The 26,170-nt window shown below is 45.6% G+C and overlaps 1 protein-coding gene across 2 annotated transcripts; it reads right to left on the reverse strand.

Moving 5' to 3' along the window:
* Window positions 1-2,942: 2,942 nt before the first annotated feature.
* Window positions 2,943-22,724, reverse strand: LOC138179774 (uncharacterized). 2 transcript variants are annotated; one of them, XM_069112912.1, is made up of 5 exons: window positions 22,635-22,724; window positions 18,487-19,209; window positions 11,073-11,191; window positions 7,889-7,982; window positions 2,943-7,627 (listed from the first exon to the last, which is right to left on the reverse strand). In XM_069112912.1, the coding sequence occupies exons 2-5, from the start codon at window positions 18,700-18,702 to the stop codon at window positions 7,460-7,462; spliced, it is 597 nt and encodes a 198-aa protein (XP_068969013.1). In that variant the 5' UTR covers window positions 18,703-19,209; window positions 22,635-22,724; the 3' UTR covers window positions 2,943-7,459. The 2 variants fall into 2 exon arrangements, with proteins under 2 accessions (XP_068969013.1, XP_068969012.1); XM_069112911.1 differs by lacking the exon at window positions 22,635-22,724 and adding an exon at window positions 21,907-22,551.
* Window positions 22,725-26,170: the final 3,446 nt, after the last annotated feature.

A 26,170-nucleotide genomic window follows, 5' to 3' on the forward strand; every position in this document is an offset into this window, starting at 1 on the left:
TAGAGGTATTATTGTTACGTCCGGTGACTCTTTACAGTCGAAGCGGCCACTAACTGTGCACATAGAATTAAGCGGACCGCAATAATCCTAAGGAACTGTCATAAAACGAAGCTTTTCGGTTTACTTTAAGGCCGTTAATTGGCATAAAACACCTTCGAGTCAAGAAATTCCTTATGGTTATTGCTCCATCAGGTGAGAAAGTGGGGAAACATGGGTTTCCCCATTTTTTCCGGGATTCCATCCGCAAGCGACCAGTGGTGGTGCGACCACCACCCAGCGAGAGTTTTCCTTTGCGACAACATCGTCACCGAACTTCACTAGATCAACGACTTTAGATCAGTCAACATCTCGGCACTGGTCTATATCTACTTTAGATCAGGCATCTCTCTAACTTACACATCCGCACCGAGCGTAAGCATCTTGTTTACAAGTTGTTGGAGATACATAATATCTTTGAACTGTTAATCAAGTGTTATAATAATTCAAGCACTCCTATTATCCTAAACGAAATAGGGGATTGATCGGTTTCGTGGCATCGACTGTATAATCGTAACGGGAATTTACGACTACCATTGACGCGCTTCCTCGCGATCGTATCTCTCCGAGAACGATCGAGAAACAATTATATATGTATCAGTATCGGCTTAAACAGGGTAGATAACCACATTGCTCTTAATGACTAATTGTGCAAGATATTTTTAGCAAAATGGTGAATGGTATGTCTTTTCACCTTCGTGGTTACTGGAAGACGAACTAATCTTAGCACACTGAGTTTACGGAGACCAAACGATGATCAGACGTAGATCGATAATTTTGTGAAAATCAGATTGACGATCTGGAAAGGACGCGAGATCGAGATGGTGCAGACCCAGGGCAAGTAGATCGACCTGTTGCGAGCGGTTTCGTATCGTGAAGATACGTTGCCGTTACGCGGGTTTAAGTTTCAGGGAATTTTGGGGCGCGCTTCATTTTCATACTTGCGATTAATCGTCGAGAAGTTCTGCTCTTTCGCAGATCTGGCTGCAACTCAACCGTCTCGGCTTTTCGAAAACGGCACGATAAACATTCAGATGCCGATCGTTCTAGCGATCTCGCCGATAAGTTTCACGAGTATCGGTCTTGCCTAGTTAAAATATCTAAAATCACGTGGCTCGCGGGGGATGTCGATCGATTTTGCTGATTTTACCGGAGCAGAGGGAAGTTCGATGCAGTTACGTTTCGCTCGTTTTCGATTCGTGTCACTCGGAAGAGAAACGCTTGCTATGAGAGCGAGTATTGGGAGCGGGAGTGGGTTATGTATCGTGAGACGTTGCGAGGCGATGAGGTGAGGGTGGCGCGATACAATCCGATACAATTGGAACGGTGAGAGAAAGCTAGAGAGAGGAGAAAGGGAGAGACTAAACTGTCGGCAGACCGTATTTATTCTTGTTGCTTGCAACACGCGGGTTACATTGTACTCTCTAGCTAACTTTCCTAACGATCTCGTGGTTCTGCTCGTGTTTTCCTTAAATACGACGAAACTCTGAGATAAGCCGAAACCAGTTAAACCTAAGCGTTTCCTTCCCTCCTTTGTTGCCGCTCGGCAGTCGTTTAATGCTTGCGAGAAAACGAAAGGGTTCAAGAAGGAGAACGGGATGTTCGCTTCTGGAAATTCGCTCGCCGAAAGGGAACGATGAATAGGACGAGAAAGGAATAGAAACGGGAATAAACAACGAGAGGGGCAGTTTGCGAACTTTTGGTTTCCCGTAAATTCTTTCGGTCTTCCTGCTTGTTGGGACAGACGCGGATTGTCTAGTGCATGGTGTCGCAGGAAGTTTACGATTCGAGAAAATATTGATTGCGTTATCGAGATACGACTAATGGTTATACAGTGCAACGTTGTAAGTGTCAGAACAACCTATGGGAGATTCGTTTCAAATTCATTGCGTCTGTCTCTGTCGCATTATCTGTAAACAATGCAATTAGAGCCGCTATCCGAGCCGAAATAAAGTTATTTCAAACTGCGATAGAAGCTGCGACCAGTTCGCTGCATACGAAATTTTGACGAAGTTTTAGAGGCGTCGAAATAACGTGTTGCTGCCCGTGTACATTATAGCGAACACCCGATGTCCCGTCATAGCTTGCAAATGCTATCGGCGCCCGCGTTAATTAGATACTCGCTCCAATGTCCGATAATTGCGCGACAGTCGTTAACTAGATCGTACTCGTTTGAGAGAACTTTTGTTCGCGGTACATTTGCGTTCACGTTTAATGCATGATAATGACCGATATGCGTTCCATATGTCTTTTGCAAATACGTAGGTATACCGTTTTATTTAGCGCCCATGTCACTTTCCCTCCTCCTCTGTTGTGAACTTTTGAAATTTGTAGAACCGTGTTAATTTGATCATGAACATTTGATCGTTCGTGTTAACCTTCCGACACGGAACGAAATAACGAAGAATATAAAATAGATAGAAGAAGATTCAAATTGTCATAAAAATCGTCCTTTTTAGATTAGTAAATTCTTCGTTTCGTAATCAATTTCAGTATGAAACATTTTTTTGTTTAACTATAAGAATCAAATATCGTGGTGACCGACACATAGACCACTCCTTCTAGTAGATTATTTAGTTGTAAAAATTATTGTTATCACAGCTGAAACGTGATTGTGGAACATTGATATACCATAATACCGTATCGCGCGACTGTGAGCGAGCGGAATAATCTCCTTGACCCTACGTCGTCTTAAATTTTCTGGCTAACCGATAGCCCATTGGTAATTTTGCTGATAATTTCATTCGTTAAGAAGCCGTCGAAAAATTTCAAACAGTCCGAGACTCGTTTATTTTCCGTCTGTTGAAATAAGCTTCGCCTCGATTGAATATGCGTCTTGCAACAACAGGTTTGGGATATACACGTATATGAGACAGGGTAAAATAGCGAAATGGCGATCGTTCCGCTGTGCGTAAATGTAACATTTATTTCGGCATAAATTATGACGATAGATACATAGATTAGGTATAAATACAAAATGAATTGACTGTAGACAGGACTGTAGTGAAAATACATCGATGCGTTTGTCGCACCAGTACTCGTACTCGATTCGTTCCGCTTATTCCCGGCAACTATGATCGGCTCGACGACTCGTCGATTCGTCGACGAGCAATACTCCACAGAAATCGAACAACGTGATCGAATCGCGTTAGCGGTGCTTATAGAAAATACATACCAAGTCTCCGATTTTGTGAGCAACAATTTCTCGCACGGCGAGTTAGATTTGATTATTGGCGGGAAACTGCTCTATCCATCGTTCGGAAACGCTACACGCTCGGTACGATGGCTAGAGAAATTTGCGATTTTTGATTTCGTATAGCGGCGAGAGACCAGAAGAGGTGCACGCGACCTCACCTTTCTTTCCTTTCCTCCATTTTGATTCGCTACGGGGTGCGGTGGTCGTCGACGACGTCGTCGTTGCCACCATTTGATTCTCACGAAACGACCATGATCTTCGCGAAACGGCAACGATATTCGCTGCTTTCGATGCCGGGGAAAGGGCAGGCTGGTGAACAAAGAAACATTACCGGAGAAACGATCGAGAAAAGAACACGCAACTTTTTAGCACCGGACATTAAGAACGTAACGCGTTCCCTCGAGCGCAGTCGAGTCCGTGTAGAATATGTACATGTTCGGAATAGCGGAAGAAAAACGCAAGCTCGCGTGAAACGCAACGATTTGGCAAAATATCGCGTCGCTTGTCGCTACATGCGTCGTCGTAACCTACTTACATCGTATATGTATATAGTTTTTACGAACCGGTTCACGATTAATTAGGATCACAGCCATAGCTTTGAATACGAATACCTCTTGTTCGCATTTTTAAGACCGATACGATTATAGTTAATAATTTGTTTGCTGATAGTCGTAAGATTAAGTTGCAGGCTTTTCTACCATTACATCTCTCTAAAGCGACTACACATTGATTACGAGTGGTGTAGATTGCCGTTAGTTGTACGAGTTACGGAACTAGGAGAAGCAGAGGCGGAGGGTGAGAATGAAGTTGAAGGCAAAGATGAAGATGAAGACGAAGGTGTAAGAGGTAGAGCGTTTAGACTAGACAAATCGGATGAGAAGCTTTGAACGAAACCGGACTAGAGGCGAGAAGCCGATTACATTTAGCTATGTACTATGTACTACTTTATGTATCTGCTGTCCTATGGTGTCTGCCGCGGATCGACCGTATCTACTTACAGTACTCCTGTAGCGTACTAAAGACTATGCTTGCATGGCAAAGCTCGACTACCGTGTTTCAAGCGGAATTCGAGGGTATTTCGTCACCGCGACGATCAGTCGTTCGCGATCCGATCCGATCTGATCCGAGTCGATTCGGTCCGTTTCATTCGGCGAATCGACTACCGTCGACATCGTGCTGCGGGTTTACGAGATTCTGTCGATCGTTCGTCTCTGTCGTCTAGAATCTAGAAAAAATAAAATTTACCTACCATTCGGACGTGATCGCAAGATCGACGAAGACCAGAACAGTGGACTCGCCATGGAGACTGCCGAGGTGAAACACGCCAAAGAAAACGGACCAATAGGAATTATAGAATGGGATTTGATCGGATGATGACGGTTCTAATGGCTATTACGATGACGATTATGACGATGATGACGGTGACGATGATGATGACGATGACATTGACAACGATAACGATCACATCAACTTTTCTACGACCACTACATGATATACGTCTACTTTGTTAACTCTCTCTACTTTAGGAGCATAAACACATCTAGCCCCTTGCTTCGTTCCGTTTCAATCGTTCGATAATTTCTGTTTTACGATCTTTAATTTGATTAAGATCGGGATCCGCGATGGAAAAATAACTCGAATCTTACGATGCACCATCGTTCGACGATGAGAATCATATAGTTTCTTCGAAAGAAGTGTCTACACGCAGCGAGTAACGTGACGTGTAAACCGATCGAACGATTTCAAACGGAAGCTTGACAGTGGGGAAGATCAAAAGAGACTGACTAGAGACCCGTTGTGCACCCGACGAGGATGGACCGCCGTTTTCGTTTCGATTAGACGAAAGCATGCAACGGTGGGTCGAAGCTACTGCTAAGTAGTTAGGAGGGACCGTGATATCGGACGTATACGTTCACTTAAATCGTTATCTACCGATCTAAATATCAGCTAGTCGAAAAAAAGAAGCGAACACAGGATTAAGACTGTGTCGATAAGCGAGAATAGTGTTTACCGTTTTACGAGCGTGCAGATATCTATCTAGAATTTAGAGACTCGAGAGTCGCCTTCGCCTCCAATTAACGATATCTTATCGTGATAAATCTCGCGAAAAAAATATATACTAATAATAGTAGTAGCAATAGATGGAGTAATCTTTGTAGAGTTTGTTCGCCAAGACAGATAAAAATTTAATTTAGTACTTGATTTCATTTCTTTCCATCAACGTGGCGAGCTTATGCGAGGATTATTTCTCTATTTTATCTGTTTATCGGGCGGCGAAAGCGACAAAAAGGAAAAGTCATGCGCGAGCCTAAATATTTGACGATTATTCGATCGATTCTTCTCCAGCCTCTTTCAAAGGTTGAACAAATCTACGACAGAATCGCTTTTACTTATCAGCGATTCGGACTACATCTAACAATTACAATATCTGCTAGACGAAGCGTTACGTTTCTACGTCTAAACTAATTGTCTACGACCTACGGACATCGATCGAGTTTTCTCGAAACTTTAACTTAGCTTTTAAACGAATATTTGTACGCTGTTTTCGTAGCGATTTTCTATTCGGTGAATCGCGAATCGGCGAGAAACGATATCAATGAATTTTCCACAGTCTTAAGTTGTCGTTTTGCAAGAAACGTTAACGAAGGAACTTTCCTTGGATAGGAAGGATAAAAATAAAAGACAGACAAGGATGATTTGAAATTTAGTGGAAGGGTAAGCGATCAATCGGTAAACAGCTCGCTCATCCCCGCCGAATCGCGAAAAACCATTTGAAACCCTGTAACGCGTAATAGCACACGACTAAATGGCACGTAGAATCATACTGGGTTTATTCGCGATAGTCTACGTTTGGATAAATAGACAGAGGAACGGACGCGAAGAGATTGTTTACATTCAAGTACGGAGGAAAGAACGAACAACAAGAACAAGAAGGTGAAAAAGCGTAACTGAGAGAGAAAATAGACATAGAGAAAGAGAGAGAGAGAGAGAGAGAGAGAGAGAGAGCAAAAGGTAGAAAAGGAGGGAGCATTGTTTGGTTATTCAAAAAAGATGGTGTCGCCGTAAAATCTTGACTATAGAGACACGAGTATCCATCGAGGTATGTTTAAAGCGAAACTTATCTGGACACGGGCGTTCTATTGGTCGATAAACGCTAATTTACGATCGATTGTAACTTACGTCTATGCCGTTCGCATTTGGTATCAGCTAGATATCGTTGAGCAAAGCCGAAGGTACAAAAATCACCGGGCTCGCGATCATTGAACGCGATCATTCGAAGTTGATTCGGATCGAGGGAGACGTCGCGTCGTGTTACGGCCGCGCGTCTCTCTATTCTTTAACAAAAATAAGTATCGCTTCGAAGTTGGGCCGCTACACGACAACGATCCTCGACCCTGGCCAAGAGGATTATACATATGTGTATGTGTTGGGTGGAAGCGCGCGCGACTAACGGGGTAAAGTTTCCCGCGAGCTCCGTTCCTCGGAACGGCACGAGAAGGGAGGAGCTCGAGGAACGGGAAGCGTAGGAAGCTCGATCGCGCGTCAGTAATAACGATGACGATAATCGATCGATGGACGAGGAGCAGCGCGTGTCCACGAAAGAAGGACGCATAGGAAAACTTATCGCCTGCGAGATTTACAACTTACGTGCTAATACTTTGGAAAATGCTTTTCTCGATCTTCGATCACATTACTTTTGTATACTCCATTTCCATATCGTTCGCCACTAGTTAAAAACTACTTAATTCGACCTAAGTTTAAACGCTACCTTTGGACGTGTTGGCTTTTGCTCGTTTGTCGGGTGTCGGATCGCCCGGTTCTTTTTCCTCGATTTCTCGTATCGCGTATCGGGTATCCTGTGTCGCGTGTCCCGTATCAGGTATCGCATAACGCAACCGATCGGTCGCGAATTCGATTGCAGCCTTGATCGCTAGTTTTGGATATTTTTTTCGTGAATTTCAAGAGAATCGAGATCGGATAGCAGAATCGAGGACCGCGCTGTTGACGTGATCGGTAAGCAACCCATTTGAAAACCACGATGTAATCCGCGTAACGATCTGCTGGATCTTCGATGCGGAAAGTGATCCTTCTTTCCATGAGAACGTTTGTTCCGGATCGAGAATAAATCAGAAGGGAAGCCGCGCGCGTGATTTCGTTAACACCCATTTCCTTTTACGCGTAGTGTTCGCAATCCCCACACTCGGACAGCGTGGGTGTGGACGGGCACTAGGTGGGATTCGAGTCTTCGTAGGCCTTTTCGTAGTCTCGTCGACGAATCACCGCAAAGTGAGTCATTTGGAAGGTGTTGGTCTTCTTACAGCCACGCTCCAACGTGCCAGTCATACTATAACCCATGTTGAAGTCGCTCGACGACACGTTCGACGTCAGGTACAACTGACGACAAAAAGAAATAGGCAACGTTCACATTTGCTAACATCTGCTATGCGTATATGTCTAAACTCGTGGTACAGGTGAAGTGAAGGTAGCTCTTCGCTTGTATCACGAATTACGGCCTACGGCGTGTAATATCGCGTTTGATAATTCGTTTGCCCCGACTAAAGCTTTTGATCATTTCTAGCAAGGAAACGTACACACGTGGAATTTAAAGTTCCGACTCGCGCGATTCGCTAACGAAGAGATTGGAACGGTATGTACCTTGAAATCGGGATCAGTGGTCATTCTCTTGAAAGAGCCGATAATATAAAGCGTGCCCGTTCCTGTGTCTACCATTTTTGCCTGAGTGCTGTACCTGAAACAACGTTAATTCGATAAGTAACGCGTTGACCGAACGATACGCGTGAAACGACGATGCGACAAAGTGGAAAATGCATTTTAGACCGTTATGAACTTGTCCGGTATGTTAACCACGCCTGCCATTTTTCTGAATTTATGCGGCGCATAGCATTCGATTAAAGTTTTTGATAGAGACCAGCAAAGCATGCAGAAGCGTTTATCCACAGTAAGCAATTGTTTGTCCAAAATCTTAATATTTGTCGAACGGTACGTGTGTACAGTGCACAAGTATAAAAGGCGAAAAGGATACGGTGAGATCATAGAATCGGACAATAATTAAAATTGAGTTCAAAAGTTAATTTATGTCTGCGTACGCCCGGAATATGTATCATATAGCCTTAATTTTGGCTGGACCAGTTGATGATCTTACTTGATACTTTATGATCTCACTGTGTTGCTTTCACAAGTATCCGTATCCCAGCGTCGCATCAAACAACGGGAGTGGCGATGACCGGCCATGATAAATTAAAGCCTTGGCTAGGTAAATTAAAAGGACAAACATATAGAGCTGGTTGTAGTACATCAACATTTTCCAGCTGTTGCCAATTCTGACGGGCAGCTTTGTTGTAAAAAAAACATGCGACCACTCGATTCTCTGTGTAAGCGCTTTACCGTTTCGTGAATCAGTAATACGATTACCGTCGCGTTTCTCTGCCATGCTTTGATACGATCGTTACAACGTTTTGCTCTCGAAGCGATAAACGCACAACAGATTGAACGAGGAAGTTTACTTTGTTCGACCAGGCCTAAGGTCCGAAAATCGATTATCGAGGACGGTAAGTGAGAAACAACAAGGATCAAAATGTCGTTGCGATAACGTTATACTGACCAACGATGAAAGAAGGCAATATCGGATTAAAGAAATAATTTGTCAATTGGCAAGTTAGAAATTATTTGTAAAATTTCATTTACTTCACGAGCAAACTCTAGTTATTAATACTAATAACTTGTAACTTGTTACTTGTAAAATATTACTTGTAATATTATAGTTGGATTAGGGAGCAAACTATCGAGAGATCTCGTGTATATTATGTAGTTGAGCGAAATATGTGCAGGGATGATCCACAGAACGATCGGGATACATTGCGAATAGGAGGAGAGAAATCGCGAAACGAAGCGTGCTGCTACTTGGGCGTGGAGTCGTACCCACGAAACGAGCCAAGAATAATTAATAAGGAAAGAAAGGTTGGAAAAAAGAGGGAGGAATTCGAAAGGGAAAGAGTGGCGAAGGAAGGGATTGGACCGTTTTAGGAAGCAGAGGCGAAGGGTGTGAAGGGAACGAAGGATAAGCGAGGAATAGAGCGAGAAGCGCGAAAAAGGAATAAAGAGAAAAAGGGGGAGGGCAACCCTCCCTGGTGACTCGAGGGGCTTATTCCGGCAAGCGCTTCAGCCGGCGACGATCATTAAAAGTTTAAACGCTCTCCATTGAAGTGCGGCGGATCCAACACTCGGTTTAAAATCCACCGTGGCTGGTGCTTTGACTTTTCCTCCGGTTCTCGATTCGCTTCACAAAGGAAAGTTCCGAGCCGGAGCACCCTTTCGATGCTCGAGCTGTCCGCCAAGCTCTACGTACCTACCTACGTACCTACTCGCATCGATTGCCTATACACACTTCTCCTTGTTTCGCGACTAAAATTTCTTTCGCTCGTGCTTCGATCGCTGGGCACCGTGTTGCACGTCGAGCTGTTCAATAAAACATGAAACGAACGAATTTCAATTGGCGCCGTTTGTCGACCTGTCCTAAACGCGATCGAAACGTCGCGTCGCGTCCGTTGTTCGTTGTTAGTTTCGCGCGGAACTTTTGCTCAAGAACGGGAGAAAGGTTTGTCGATCGCTGCTGATTACATTTTTTTACACGTACGTGTGCTATTGTACGTGTGTTATCGAAACGAGATATAAAGTGGATGTGTGTGTGGTTCAGTCAGGCAAAGAAACAACGCGCCAGTTATATACTGTCAGCGAGGATGCAGGATTTTCGGGGCGTAATCGCGAGCTTTGACCGGTGTCGCGTGTGAACGTGGTCCGAACTTGCAAATAGCGCCGTGTTTGCTTCCCCGTACGAAAGTTGGAAGCGGTTCGAATCGAGAATTCACCGACCGCGGACCGGTTTGTTTGTCTTGACTTAGCGCGGTCTGGCTCCCATGCCGTGGGCGACTCACAAAATTACTAGGTGGAATATTTCGGAAAATTCACCTCGCGAGTGCTGCCAGGCGTGAGTGTCGCAGAACGATCCGAATACGACACACGACTCTGCCCCGTTTGACTTTGTAATTAATTGCACCGTTTTCCAAGGCGAACGCGTGCTAAGTAATTTTTAATGGGATACGTTACAAACGATAAGCTGTAATCAGAGTTGACCCTGCATCGCTCGATCGTATGGCTGCAACTTCTCGCAAATCGGTATGTTCAAACGGTAAGTGGAAAGTTTGCACGCAAGTCGACACTCTTGGCAAGTCAGTTTCTCGATTAATTGGCTCTTTCGACAAGTTTTGGAAGTAATTGGCTGTTCTTCGACGGACGATCGAGGACCGAGGGCGACGTCGAGTCGAGCGCTCATTCCACAACTATTTCTCAACTACGTTGACCCTGTCGCGCATCTCGGTCCTTCGATATGAAAGGATAAAAAAGGACAAGAATAATGAAAAGGACGAACTGTTGGATAATGACATTATAGGAATAATGAATAAGTGGAAATAGGACACATACGTCGCGATGCGTTGAAATGCGTGGAAAATGAGCCGAGACCACAAAGGAGTAGTTCGTGAAAAGGAAATAAGTGGGTAGTGAAATTTCGGATGCATCGTCCCTGTAATCTTCGGCTGGTAAAGTGGCAAGCAGGGTATAGGCATTCCAACCACGTAACCTAAAAGCACGAATTTCCGTTGCCGGCAGGAATACGGTTATGGCAAAACGTCGTAACGATGTACGTGTGCATCGCTCGCGTCCTCTTAGAACGAGTCCGTTAACGTCGTAACAATGGTATTATCATCGACAACGTGTAAACGCTTCGACATCTCCAGCCATCCTGATACCACGCAAAACTCACCTCCTGGTTCCAGCAACTTCGACTACCTTGCATCGACTACGACTCCACCAAAACGGTGTCAAAGTCCAGTAGGAACTGCTCGCGCTTCTCGCCCAGCCTTCCTCCGGAAATAGAAGCACCTGCGGCATACAGAACATATTCGATGCTTTTGCGCGACAAGAGATACGACAGCGGAATGTTGAAATTTCACGATCCAACGAACATTAAAGGCTGAACATGAAAATCGGACGAAGTGGCGAAGAAATGGATCGAAGGGAACAGGGCAAGCACAAGAGAGTTAGCTAAAAGGGGAAAGAAAGAGAGAGAAAGAGAGAGAGAGAGAGAGGGAGAGAGGAAGCAGAGTTCGTAAAAGGTAGTAAGTTTTCTCCAACACGCGACAAAGGAACGCTTCGGGCGAGCCACGATCCTCCTTCCGGGGTTAAGCTCTCCTTTGCGTTCTCTTTAAACTTGTCTCTCGTGTGGTGCCTTACGCGACCGATTTTTTCGTACATTATAGCCGCGATTCTTTTCGCGCCTCTTTCCCATTGGTACATTGTATCAACTAGGATAGACGGAATGCAAACCGACACCGTGATTTCTTATGCGTTACGATATTTTAAGACAATCTCGTCGATATGGAAATACTATCGATAGCGTATGAATACTTGGTCTTTTCGTAAAACGAATTTGTAATGAAAAATGGCAAAATTGCAGCGAATCGTGGGAAAATAGAGAACGCGAGAGAAAAGTTGATAGGGAAGTTTCTCGCCTGTCCGGTAAACTGATGAAACTGATGCGTTCGCATTGGCCAGCGTTGCTTGCTCATCGAGGCGAATCATTGAAGAAATCAGTTCTGTCGTCTGGCTTATTTAAGTTCGAATAATGAACTGCCATCTTCGTAATTTCTCTGGCAACACGACTCGCGAACAAAACGGAAAATACTTTTACGGGCGTTTCCTCCGTCTCGAGCGCCCTCCTTTGAATATATCCCTTCGTTCTACTCGCTCGTTTTTCCGTAGCTGAACTCGGAGCATCGACCTCGTGTTCCGAGCAAAGGTGGCGTTTATTCGTTCTCCAACTCGTATACCTACGTAACTTGTAGCTCGTAATTCCAGGTATCGTAAGTTAATTTCGCGAGATCTCATTGGGGATATACGATACGGGATACATCCTCCGATACACCATCCGATCCGCGGAATCAGTAAGGGTAACCAGCTTGCCTGAGTACCTTGCCCACTACCTTGCCCGTTCTACGCACACCGGATATACCTACCGGTTAATCCGATAATCCGCTACTTCGGTCCATTGCCTCGTCGATCGCTCTATTCTCGTCTCTGGCTCCACGCGCGTGCCTCGTCTCTCGTCTCATCGTTCTCCCTTTCTTTACATCGTTCCCAACCCTCCCGTTTATCTTTCTAATACTACCTGTTTGTCACCCTTATTTGTTAGCTGAATCTCCTTTTCCTTTTTGCGTGCTTGTTCATATCTGTTCGCTATCTTGCGTTACACACACCAAAGCACAGTCGAGATGTTTACCCCTTCGGTTCCAGATAAAAAGTACGACAATTATTGCGTACTTCGATCAAATGCACTCATCAAATGGACTCATCTCGCGAATTCGCAAAGTTTCACTCGATTTAGTTTCTGAACACGATTGAATGCGCAACGCCATCGTGGAATATCAATGGTGTTGTAAGAATAAGAATCGGGAAACTCTTGACTCGCCAAATCGCGCAAAGAAAAACGGTGACACGATGTTGGATCGAGCTATGAGTTACGAGCTATGAGCCACAGCCACGATAATGAATTCGACCGATCAACGTGACGCGTCGAACATGAAACTTAGCGGGTCCAACAAAGTCTGTCGAGTCTCGCGTTTTGAGAAATTGCGAGTTCCCGTTTCTCCCGGGGTTTCGCCGAGAAAAGTTTAGCCAGAGAATTGGCGAGACGATGCGAGCGGAATTTTAACTAGAATTCGAAATGGCGAGGAATTTTCTCAAGGAATTTCTCGTTTACCAATTTCTCTCTCCTTTCCGTTCGCAGCTAGCGAAGGCTCGAGCGATCGAGTTCCCGAGGACAAAGCACCGGGTATTTTCTGGGTTAGTTGCTCGAGAAAACGGTAGCCCGGTAACGCGATGCCGTTCCGGACGATAAATATACATATACCTACATGTACATCTATACACATGTACGTTATATAAGTATATACATCTACAAACATGTAGGTTATATAGGTAAATTATGTATATATACATATATATATCCAAGTACACGTACATATTAGGTAGTACACGGGTACAACCTAGATTAAATCCGGTTCTCTACGAAATCCCAGAAATCGCGGTACCCACCGATCCGTGCGACGCGACGCTACGGTCAGCAATACTTTACACCTGCCACGCTACAAACCTAATTAGATACGACGGGCTTAATCTTGCACGCGTAATGGGGTCGTTGAACGAAACGGGTAACGACCTCTTCTCGTTTCTCCTTTCCTCTTCTCTTTTCCTCTTCTCTTCTCTTCTATTTCGCCCGTTGCGAGTAAGCCGTGGAAGATTTTCCTGCGAACATTCGACTCCATCTCGTTTATCGATCATCGGACCAACTAATCGTAATTCGAATTTCTATCTGCCCTTCCTCTATATCCGATTTGATAAACCGAGCTCTACTAGCTACGTTCCATCAGCTATACTGCTTCCATTCACGTACTATCCTTAAGAAAGAATCAATCTTCGAAACGACTCGTTGAACAAATACCGCGAAGTGTGCCTCGACTCGATTCCGATCGATCCCTTTCGCATTTACCTTCCCCTAAATTGGGGAGCGCTTCTTTTCATCCAGCCTTCTCTGTAGTCTTCCATCCGCGATTCAATTTTCATTCGGCAGCACTAGGTCGCCTCCGTATCTCGAATCGGCAACCGTCGGACGATCGCGTCGCGTTTACGCGTTAACAACCGTTTACAACCGTCCTCGTTAATCGTTAAGAAGTTCGTACACAGAAGTAATTAAGCGGCGCATCGTCGACTCGTTAACGTCGAAATTACGTTTTAGGCAGCCACTCGAGCAAACTTAGCGATTCGGCTTTGATGGTCGGTGTCGAGGAAGAAAGAAAAAGGAAGACCCGCTGGCGGCAGTGCGACAACGGAACGACCGATCGACAAATTTGTCTACGATCGGTCGATCAGCCGCGTAAAGGAACGTTCATGGCGATATCACCCGTCCTTGGTTTTTGGTTTCTCCGATTTTATGCAAGGCTGGAAAGAAGTGGAAGAAAAATGGAGTTACGATAATGTTTTGTCGCGATTTGATCGCTTGACCATCAGAGGGCCAAGCGAAGAACGGTGTGAAAAGAGACGCACGAACGTGAAGTAGATAACGGATAACGGGTGATGGGTGATGGGTGACGGGTAACGGGTGACAGGAAACGGGTTGCGGGATAGAGTAGACGGGTGGCAGAGACGGAGGTTGGGGATATCGTGGGGTTGAAGCGCAGTGTAGGGACTTAAACAAAGGAGAGCCGTTAGAAACAAGTGGCGCCGATTAAAAACGCCGACGCCACTCGCTGCGATGCATCGACAAACACGTCGTGTTTTACTCCAACTTCGTTTTCATTTCTTCTCGTTCTGTTTCCGTTATCGCATTTTTTACACGCGGTCAATCGACGTCCCGATGGAATATCGGCGCTAACATTTCCACGATTCTTCCCTTCCCTCGATCACCGTTATCATGTTCTTCAGACAGTCGATCGTCATCGTGAAAAATCGTTTTCTTGTATTCGGTGGAAAACAGGGAAAGCAACGAGAACGTGTCGATAGAGGCACGAGAGAAGCTGTACGAGAAATACGGTGAGCAGTACGAAAGCGTAGATAGGTATCCTAGTAAAGCGAAAAAAGAGGGGAAAGAAGTTGGAGTAAGAGGTAGAAGTAACGGGCGAGAGGAGTAAAGTGGGGGAGGGGGGGAGAAAGGAGAAATGCAGCGTAAAAAGTAATTGCGAATCGTGACCGGTGGTGAGGATGTCGATGAAAAAACTAGCCTTCCGTTGGTAACGCGGTAACGTCCTGCGACCTACATCAACGAAAGCGAGGATACATTATTACTATCATCGGAAAGCAAAGCTCCGATGGTGCGACGGCCGCAGGGTGTTTCAGGGTCGGTTGCCATGGCAATGCGCTGGGACAGCCACGGGGTGCAGCCTGGAATATCCACCCTCTTGCCTCTTTTCCGCGATTCACCCTGCTCCCCCAACTCACCCTCCCTCTTTCGCCTCTCTCCGTTTCTCTCAATCCCCATACCGTCCTACCACCTCTCCTGTTCCACGTTTCCTCGCTCCACATCCTTTCCGTCTACCATCTCCGTTCCTCCCGCAGTCCTAACCTCTGGATCCAGCTCCTCTCTGCCTTCCTGCAACCCCAAGCCCCTTGGCACTCCGCCCCCCAACCCCATTCCCATTCCTATCCCCATCCTTCCGTCACCACGGCGCCTCGCCGCGCCGCGCCGCGCCGCGCCGCGTCATAGTCATTCGGTTGCCGTTCCTGCTCCTGCCACACTGCTTTCAATCCTCCTCCCTACCCTTGTTCGGCGTTCTTCCATCATGCGTCTCTCTCCGTATCGTTACCTTTCCGATTGACTCTCTCTTCCGCTACCTACGCTACTTCGTCTAATCGTACTACCAGTGCGCGCTTTATTTCGTCACAGCGGATATCATCCGGTCGCATGCTTTGTCTCGTTGTCGAGGCCGTCACGATCGATCACGCGCGAGACCAACGTATAGCAAGAAAGATACAGGTATAAATATAGTTTTTGGCAAATTCGTACTATGAAAGAAAAACCTTGTACTTTTTCACATAGCAACCTTGTTTTCCCTTATATAAGCAAGATATTACCTGGGATAAAAGAGTAATCGATTCGCGTACTCACCGAACGAAAGAGGAAGAAAGGAATAGTATCGTAAAAGGACCCTACGTTCCCGAACTCTGTTCGATTTCTAGCCTAACCCACGCTATCCTACGAGAAAGAATCGAGACGTTCCTTCACCGCCGTTGGTTTTTCACCCAGCCGAAAGCTCTTCCGCTAGTTCGGCCGTTATCGGAGCTATGCAACGTTCCTTGGCTCGAGAACAAACCAGTCTTTTCGAGTCTAGCGGTTCCATCGATCTCGATACCGCATTCGAATCCAGCTTTTTCTTCCTTTTCCACACACGCATACACATACATGTTCGAAATATCGTCCTTCCAATGTTGCACTTTCTCGTTTCGAAACAATAAAAAACTGATCGTATTTTTAGCAATTTTAAATACCCTCTATCGTTTTCAAACTATTATTTATCGTATTTGAAGATGGATGTTTTGTAACGCTCGTTTTAGCGTATCCTATGACACAGGATAAGTCGATACGAAGAACGAGGATCCAAAGCATTTTATTTTCTCGTTGTCTCGAACGAAATAAACTCCGCCGGACGAAACTACAAGTACTGAAGCTTGTCTGCCGTTTATCATCCACGCGATCGTTTGTGGCAAAGCGGAACGGAACTGTAGCCATTTTCAAAGCAAAGCACGGCATACCAGGACGACAAGAACTACGGGAAAAAACGATAGAGAACCGATAAATGATTTTCCCTTTTCGGATGTATTCGAGATCGGTCGACTCTGTCAAAATTAAATGCGAGGAAAGCGGAGAAGCTGAAAGAAGCTAGAACAAGAGTCGATGAATTCATAAATAGAAGCAATAGCTTTTGCGACGAGGCCATGTTTTTTCCAACCTTTTCCTCCTTCTGAAAGATTCCGTGACCTTTTCCTTTCGTTGGTCCGGCGCAGTCTCGCATAAAAAGGGAAAGCTGCGGCGGACGAAACGAAACCCTTTCATCCGGGATATCTTTAATCGAGCCGACATAAAGAACGTCTGCGACACTGAAAGTCAGAGAGGTCACCGCCTGGGCCATTCATCGTGCTAGACAATGTTGCCTTTTATCGTAGCTCAACCGCGCGGAGACCTGTGCGTCTGTACACGCGAATACGCATTCCTTTTTCTCCCCTTTTATCCGTATTTGTCGCTTTTCTTGGACGATCCATGTCTCTCCAAGCGAAAGTATGTAGCTCAAAATAGAACTTTAACGACCGAGCACAGAAATTATTTGGAGGTTGACGCGAATTTTCGTGACTACGCGACGCATCGTCGTCGTCGTCGTCGTCGTCGTCGTCGTCGTCGTCGTCGCGGTCGTTATCGTCGTCGTAGTTCGGGAGATCTAAAGACGAAAGGCGGCTGTTTGGTCGCGTCAGGTTACTCAAAAAAAGAGATCGTCTCTCGTTAAAAGAAAAGTCGAAAGGCACTTCTGCTTGAGGAAGTCTTTAATATGCAGATAACGAAATTAGCCAAGGAAATCATACTCATCCATATTCAAAACATTCGCTAGGAAGAATTACCATCCAGCTGGATTACGGATTGCAGACATGAGAATGGATTAACCGGTCGTCTTGCGATTTCCCCGCCGTGCGTGTTCATTGTCGCGTATAAACGTATAAACGAACGTCCCGGTGCGGGATTTTATCGCGACATACAGCGATATGTCATGATGTATGGTATAAGACGAGAAGAAAAGTTTCGCTGTGAACAATTTTCGGTCGGCCAAGGCTAAACAGCTGACGCGATAAGATCGAAAATATAATCTTTCGTTGGATGATTCGATGTGATACTTTACGAGCGATCGTCGATCGGAGTAACCCCTCGTAAAAATACGCCGGATGTTCTTTTCTGATTCGAACGCGATCTCTCGTTTCCCTCGCAGAGAGGAAAATTCGATTCGCCATGAATCGAAAGAATGCTGGCCGTTTGTATGCGCGAGACAAGATTCGAAAGGTGGAAAAGGGGGAATAGGACAGAAGGAAGGTAATAAATGAACGCGATGAATAATAACTTGGTTATTGAAAGAAAATTCCGGCCGATACGAGTTTTGGAACTCCGAAGCATTAGCCCAGTTCCACGAGCAACACGGCTAAGGGACCGACTTTCCTTTTCCCCCTGGCTTTCTCTTCTTCTCTCTCTTTCGCGTTTCGTCTTCTCCGAGGCCGAGTTCTCCGGGTGTACGCTTCGGCTGGCGTTACCGATGAGCCAACCTACCAACCTCCCGGCCTCCGTACTTGCCTCCAAGCCACGTCCGCATAATGGCTATTCAGATAGCGAATCGATTTATTTCCCCAGGGACTTTCGGATACTTGGAACCTTTCTCGTCCTGAACTTGAAACGGATCTTTCACCATTCTCTGTTCTCCGAACTCCGAAAACTCTTACCGGGCACCATAAAAACATCATTTTGCAAGAACTGAATTTTCTCTTTGCCTCGAACCAAATGAAATCGCGAAGGAGATATTTGTTCTTATCTTCCGAGCGATTGTAACAACGCTTAAGACGTAGAAATGACTATAAAAAAGACATCCGCTTACCTTGTTTGGATATCCGTTGTATCGGAGAAGCTTCTTGCAGCATTTGCCGCGATTTTCGTAATAAAACATCTGGACCATTTCTGCGCGATCGGTGGCCGCGCTGACGGTGAACGGCGCACCGTCGGTTCCGAAGCTCCTCGAAGAGGAGGCCGATTGCTGTTGGGCCGGTGATTCCCGGCGGCCGATCGGCACGCACGGGCACCACCCCGAGACCATCACACCGATCGACCCGGATCCAGCCCGATCCACGTCTTTATCCTTCGCCTACCGCGATCTTTCCTTCTCGCGCGAAACGTTGTTTCTCATCATTTCCCCCCTTTTCTCTGCTTTTCCTTCTCCTTCTCTTTTTATCCGTTTCGCACTTTACTTCCCTTCTTCTTTTTTCAGTTTCACCCTTCTTTCCCCTCCTTCTTTCAATTCTTCTGTTCTCCTCCGTTAACCTCTTAGTTTCGCGGTTTATCGCCTTACAGCTAATTTTTCGCAGTTCTTTGGCACTTCTTTCTTGGATAAATACTTTGGAACAAACTTCGTTGGCATTGACGTTATTTCCTCGTCTGTGAGCTCATTGTCGCCGCCTTCGAGATTGCTTCTGCCGTTACTGGTGCTGGTACTCTTGCTATCGCCAATGTTGTCAACGTAACCGTCGCTGCCGACGTCGTAACGATGAAATTTTGTTACTTTCCTTGGTATTATCGATCCCTGCCACCTTTCGTTACACACAACCTGAAAAGATCGATACGTTTTTAGAATAGCTGCGGGAATTTAGAAATTAAAGAATTCGTTTCCGTTAGATACGAATTTTGACGAATAATTGGCAAGTGTTCAGGATATCGTCCGATACGAATATGTATTTTCGACAAATCTCTGTTCGAGAGAAGAACCTTAGGGGAAAAAAGCTAAGTCCGGAAACGACATCGAGACGACACCTTACGCGAGTCCATTGATCCTTCCTTTTACTAGAGAAGGGCGTACGGAGGGATTCGATTACGTTGGTAATCTGTAAACCTGCCATCTGGTAAAATTTTTTGCTGGCGGAAGTCGAGGAAACTGATAAAATCGATCGTTCGATTATATAATATACTACATGAAACTAATATCGAAATACTTCTCGATAGAATTCGGGAGGTGTTGTGAGTTGTAAGAAAGGTACGAAGAGAATAAAAAATGGCCCTGTAATAATGCTAGGCTCATAAATCGGTTTAATAAGTTCGTTATATCGAATACGTTGTTTTCTAAAAAAAATTAAAGTTCGACCACGCGGCAATAGCGGCAGCGCAAGCATGAAAAAAACTGCACGCGCGAATTTGCAATTCATGAGAGGAGCCGACGGTATTTGTCGTCGGCGAAGCAGCGATATTTGCAGGACACGCTAGGCGACCCAGTTCAAGGATGGAGCCTAGTGCGTGGTACCTTGCGACTTTTATTTCCTTTTCTCTCTCTCTCTCTCTCTCTCTCTCTCTCTCTCTCTCTCTCTCTCTCTCTCTCTCTCTCTCCCTCTACTCCCTCGCGACCGACTTGGTGACGTACTCGTACTACTTATACAGTTCACACGTACCTTTGGAACCTTTGTAGCACGAACTTTCGTGACAGGGAGGAACCGCTTAAATTTAAAAACGGCAGACTTAAAGGAGCAACAAGAAGCGAACACGAGTTTGCAAAACTACGTTTGTAAATTTATTTCGGTAAAGGAAACGATAATTTACTTCCAGTTACGTTCGAAAAAAGAACCTGTCGTACCGTTTAGACGTTTCTAAATATGAAACCGATTTATGTTTCTTTGAAGAATTTTTTCACATTTACTTTCTTGTCTTTTCTTGTCTTGTCTTTCTTCTATCTTACTTATTACATCCTACTTATCTTTTATTCGATGGGCATTCGTGAAAAATTTATACATGGTGGGACGATGAGCCGGACGTTCATCGACCGCAAAAAACTATCCAAGTGTTTTATACGGAGCTTTCGATAGAGAATGACCGATTGGCCGGCGCAGCGATGCATCGAAGGGACAGAGCGGGGCGGATGCAGCGAAATGGAAACCGCAGGTTCGGCGAACTCCCGGAAAATCGGAGGGAAACTCGCGCATCTGACCGGTTTGTACGCGTCCAGTTTTACCAGAAACCGTGAATCGGTATCGGTATCGATATCGGACGATGCGGTTTTATTCCCGCTGGAACCGGGAAGCGAACCGAATCTCCGGCAGAAAACTCGACCTATCTTTTTAAATTTTCAAACTTGGCTCACCTACGCAAACGCGACATTGCCATGGAAAAATGTTCATTGCACGCGACAGCAGTAAGCATCGAATTTTAATTTTTTTTCCGTGATTACGAGTCCGTTCTTCGATTTCGTTCCTACGTGGTTCTTAGGAAGATAAAATACAGATAGGAAAAAGAGAGAAGAGTTGGGTTCGTTTTTATTGAAAATTATTACAATTTCTGTCATTCAAGTTTTTTCTGGATTTCTTGGCGCCGAGCTAGTACCATAAACGAGTACGCAAACATCTATGCGATCACCGGATTACGAGGCGTAAATTTATCTTCAAATTAGTAAGGTAAACTGTCTGTTGCTAAGTTCAAAACGATCAAATTAGTATTACAATACTATAAGAAATTGCACAAATTTTCGATGTAAATAATCTTTTTCTCGATAATCGCGAAAACACTGTATATTTTTACTGTATATCTTACTGTATATTTTTACATTTTAAAATTGTTTCTGCGTCTTAATTAGATTCGTATTAAAAATTTAAAGACGTTTGATCGAGGCAAGTTTACACTTATATATGCATATACACGCGTAACAAATTATTAGAACAAAAGTCTGTCCCTCAAAAGTATTTTCTTTATGATACAATTTTTGCGCGAGCAAAATCCTAACGTACAGAAGTCGAATAGAATAAAAATCACGGCGGCATTTTTCTCGAAGCAAACGATTTCGCGTAATTACAACCATTCTAAAAACGCATTTTAAAGTCGCGCTGTAGACGTCAATGAACGATTCTCGTTAAAAATTGCACGCCAAGCTTTAAACGATTCTGTTGACCGTTACAAACGCAACAAACGATTTAATCGTGGGAAAACAGATGAAAATCATTGTGGAACGAATGTCAAGCGCGTGTAAAAAAAGCGAAAGTTTTACGAAAAATTACAAATCAATGTTCCATTGTTAGTATAATTTAAAGTAAGCGATCCGATCGTCGCCAGGTTTGCTCGTATGGATTTGTTTAACGATCAGGCAGCGGCACGAGAACAACGGAATAACGCAACGGTCAATGGCCAATGGTCAAGGATCAACTGTCGATTCTTGACGTCCATAACACGTACCGACTCTCTCATCATCCATCAAAAAACACGAACTACATTTTCTAACAGAGTGAGCGCTCATAACAACGAGAAAACGTAATCGTAGCGATGGACGTACCTTGACACGAAGGTGGTCGATGCACGGCTCTCGATCAAGTCCGTAGCAAAAAATCCAACATTGCCGCGTTCATGGTTTTTGCGAGAAATTCAGCCTTGAACATTCGCTTCTATCGCGTCGTGTGAAATGGCACAAGTCATAGGAAATAAGCAAGAAAATATGAGACAATGCGTGAGAAGCGGGGATGCGAATAGAAAGAAGGTGGTTCGTGGTAGAAAAAACAGGCTAAGCACGAAAGAGAATAGGAGTGGGAGAAACAAGGAAAGAAATGAAAAAACGAAAAAGACAGTGTGTATGCTAGAGGTAGAGATGGACAGAGAGAAAAAGGGGGAGGAAATAGATTATCGGAGGTATGGCGAGATTTTTCGATGGGATAAAGACGGAAAAATCAGGTTTGGTCGCGTGATCAGTATCGATAGGCAACTGGGAGAACTGGAAGAGGAAAAGAGGAAGAGAAAAGCGAGGAGCGCGCGCGTTCGCGCAATCGAAACAAAAGGAGAAAACGCGACTCTCGAGACGGCGAGCGAACGCGAACTAAGAGGGGCACGGGCTCGTCGGCTCGTCGGCTCGTCGCGCTCGACGTCGCGCTCGACGACGAGCGGCGCTTCCTTCGTTTCGACGGCGCAGGACAGACTGAGAACTCGCCACCCGTTGACCGGCCGCCACCACCGAACTCACTAAACCCCACACCCCCACCTAACTCTCTTATCCGTCCCTTCCTGGCTTACCGTTCCGTTCCGTTCCGTTCTGTTCTCGTTCTCTTCCTGTTCTGTTCTGTTCCATTCCGTTCCGTTCCGTCTCGTTCTATTCCCTTCCCCTCTCTTCCCTTCCACTCCCTTCACTCCGAGCCAACACGCGTGCCTTCCTTCCTTCCGCTCTTCCCTTCCGTGCTCTCTCTTCCGCCGTTCAGCTCTTCCTTTCGACGCTCCAATTCCTCGCTCAACACCGACCATTCGATTTTCTTTCCTTCCCTCTCCTTTCTTTTCTTCGTTCCATTTCTTAACGCGATTCTTTCCCTCTTTTTTCAGGCTGTCTTTCTGGAATGCGCTTTCGGAAGAAGCAGCGACTCGTTAACCGACCGAAACGCGATACGACGCGACACGCCGCGGCTCGACGTGACAGGACACACGTTACAAGACGATATGCCATGGAAAACAAGGGGATGCTTCTATTCGCGATCCATGTGTGGATCGGGACGCGCACGCGCTTCCATAAATCTCTCTGTGAAGTCCACGAGCCGCGTTTCGGACGTTCGTCCGTGCGTTACGACCGCTACGTGTTCATACCCGTGAATCGTCGCGTTCTCCTTCTGTCGTTTTCCCGCGTGCAACGATCCATCGATCCCATCACCTAACTTCCGCTTTGCGCAGATATTTTCAGGATATTTGTGATATAGAGAATTTACACTGGCTTTCCATAATGTCGGATAAGAAACGCAAGAGAAAAGTAGGATTCTTTGTTTTATCGCGTTTCTTTATCCTTTCGTAATCTCGGCAACGCATGATTTGTCACTCTTATAAACGAAACGTTCGCTTCTTTCGTTCGTTTAGAGTTTAAAGGTGTTGTAGATTTACCTGTTGTCATGTACAGTTAGTTGACAAATCAGAATATGATCCTATTTCCGTTCGGCGGTTTTGAGATTTCCAAAGTCTTCGTGTATGCGAAACGAAGGAATTTCGAGGGTCGCGCCGGCGAGATATTTCGGCCTCGAGAGCAACGAGCGAATATAGGGGAAGCACCCGCTTAAAAACGTCTCCCTAACGAACCTATTTACATTCGATAATTAAACGAACGCCCACGCAACGAAGCGTACACGGCCAGACTTGAAAACAAAACTGCACCCCATACTCGACTCGTTGCTCTGTCGTCTATCCCGATTAATAATGCAACTTTAAAACCCTCGCCCGGTGTCGTTGTCTTAGGAACCTGAATGGTCGGTGTGAGTCAGCAAGATCCATTGGTAGAGTGTCGAGAACGTACGAAATACGAGCTGCATTGTCCTAACATCCCGCTTGTCGCTCTCAAGCACGGGAAGAGCAAAGCGAGTTAAAAAATCGCACGCGGGTCTACTCGAACGACGGCCGTATATTCGGTTCTTTTCTATACGCGAACGGAGCTTTCGTTTCCCCGCGAACACGGAATGGTCTTCGCGAACGATAAGAATACAAAGATAATGCGGTATACATGTGTACATATACGAACGTTTTAGATGGGATGAAAGAAAGAAAGTCGTTTTCGTCGATTCAGGCGGTTCTCGAGATTCGCACGCTCTTAACTACGAGACTTGCCGAAGGATCGATGAGCTTTGAGAAAATCATCCAAGGAAAGGGACAGGAAAAGGAAACTAGCGGCTGAACGAGCAAATGAGAGCAAGAGAGAAAAAAAGAGAAAGTTGTTTCAGATCCGCGCGTAACTCGTTGCATTGGCAAACGAATAAACGCGAAAATAGGTAGGAAGAAAGGGAAGGAATATAAACTCAGGCAGAGCGATGTAACGCGATGGAACAGCATTGGCCGTGTTCCAGATTTTCCTAAAATCCCCGCGGGAAAGCTATTTGCCGAAGTTATATGGCGGGAGGGTGGGTATAGGGTCGATACTCGGTTTCGCCGAGGATATAAGCGGATTTTTTTACACGCGCGATAATTGAAGCACGCTCATTGTTTCTCGGTCGAGACCCTTTCGAGACCCCTTTATCTGCCGCGCCTTTCATCGGTCGGCTTTTTCGTAAACAGCGGGGCAGCGTTAATAGAGAAAACGGACGACATAATGCTGTCTGCGATTTCGAGCATTGTTTCAAATTCTATGTATATAGATACACATGTATATGTATACGTTTCGCGAGCTCCGACGACAGCAATTTGGCTGTTCGATAGACCGGACGTAACTCATACGATGCCCCCGTTGACTAATAAAATACGTACCGCGCTTGTTGCCTCTCGTCTCGCGGTAGCTCGACACACGGCGTACCACGTACGACACGTTTGCTTCTACGACCGGTCTGGGTCTGTTGCAGCCGCAACCGCATAAGAGAAACTCGCGCCTTATCCTCGAAAAGCGACCGGTCATTGTTTGGTTATTAGATTTCTCCTGCCTCTACGGCCGTGTTCGCGGCCACGGTCGTGGTCGCGTTCAGCTCCAGTCTTGTAATTGAATTTCAACCGTTCGGTTCGTTCGGGATCGGGCGAGACAGTTGCGTCCTGTTGGTCTAGGAACGATCCTTCCCTTTGCATTATCCATGTAAATTGCATAAAGGATGGTTGCGCTCCTCCACCATCTCCACCCTTTTTCCTACCATCTTCCTGGGAAGTTTGCATATCGCCGACATGCATTCGCCTCTAACCTGTTCGCCCCAGTAGTTGGTATAGACTCTTGAGCGATAACCAATCTATAGTCGGCCCATGGAATCAAAAACTGATTTCGCAACGTCGTTTCCGTATTTCGATGTATTCGATCGCGTTCGATTCGACATGATCCAAGACGAAGAAGTATTCGAGTTTCCCATCGTGCAGGTAACGCACGCTATTCCCTAGATAACTATTCGTGGAACGTGGACGTTCGCTCGCGAGCTTCGAATTGACCTCGCTTCTATTTCCATTTCAACTTCCATTTCAAAACGAAAGGAGCAACTCGACGTTACACGTTTGTTCTCAAACTTTCGACTATCGACGGACAAGCGGAAAAAGTGACCGTAAAAAAGAGAAAGCGAACTCTGGCCATCAAGTTTCGCGATGTGAGAACGGAAAGCCCTCTTGACGGTAGCATTCGGGATTGCGAGTCGTCGGGAAAACAGTTTGCTAGAATCGAATCGAACAAAGTCGAGAGCAGAGACGGTTAGCTTCGAAAGAGAACCGAGGTATTAACGCTAGTCGTAGCTTCGCGTTAACTAGGTCTATTCTCTTCACCGTCGGGGATACAACTCGACTGTTGGAATTTCGAGATTCTCGGACGTTGCACGGCTGACGTTTACGAGCAAACTCGCGGGACCGCTGCGCCCGATTTACCTTTCGCCCCCCTCTTTCTCGTCCTTTTGCCCGTAGACCATCCCCTGCCCACCACTCCGTGCGACGCGACGATCCATTCGAAGCTTCGCTGGAAACGTCATCGACTTATCCATGTGTGCTGTTCACTGGCTGCAAGTAGATTTCGAGCTTTGGATAATCGATGCGTATAAAAGCTCGAGGTATAAAAGCATGTGAGTAAGTTTGCGTAGTCGCTTGTCGCGTCGTGTCGCGTCGCCACGAGGCGGATCGAGCACCGAGATAAC

The sequence above is a fragment of the Bombus flavifrons genome, chromosome 5 (assembly GCF_040668555.2).
Source record: "Bombus flavifrons isolate JBK064 chromosome 5, iyBomFlav1_principal, whole genome shotgun sequence".
Lineage (NCBI taxonomy): Eukaryota > Metazoa > Arthropoda > Insecta > Hymenoptera > Apidae > Bombus > Bombus flavifrons.

What these genes read in the sequence shown, in the direction of transcription:
- LOC138179774 (XM_069112912.1), bottom strand. Translation starts at nt 18,702, where the DNA reads ATGGTCTCGGGGTGGTGCCCGTGCGTGCCGATCGGCCGCCGGGAATCA. An exon ending in ACAACGGATATCCAAACAAG is followed by an intron (nt 11,192 to 18,486) that starts GTAAGCGGATGT and finishes TGTATGCCGCAG; the next exon opens with GTGCTTCTATTTCCGGAGGA. An exon ending in GAAGTTGCTGGAACCAGGAG is followed by an intron (nt 7,983 to 11,072) that starts GTGAGTTTTGCG and finishes ACGTTGTTTCAG; the next exon opens with GTACAGCACTCAGGCAAAAA.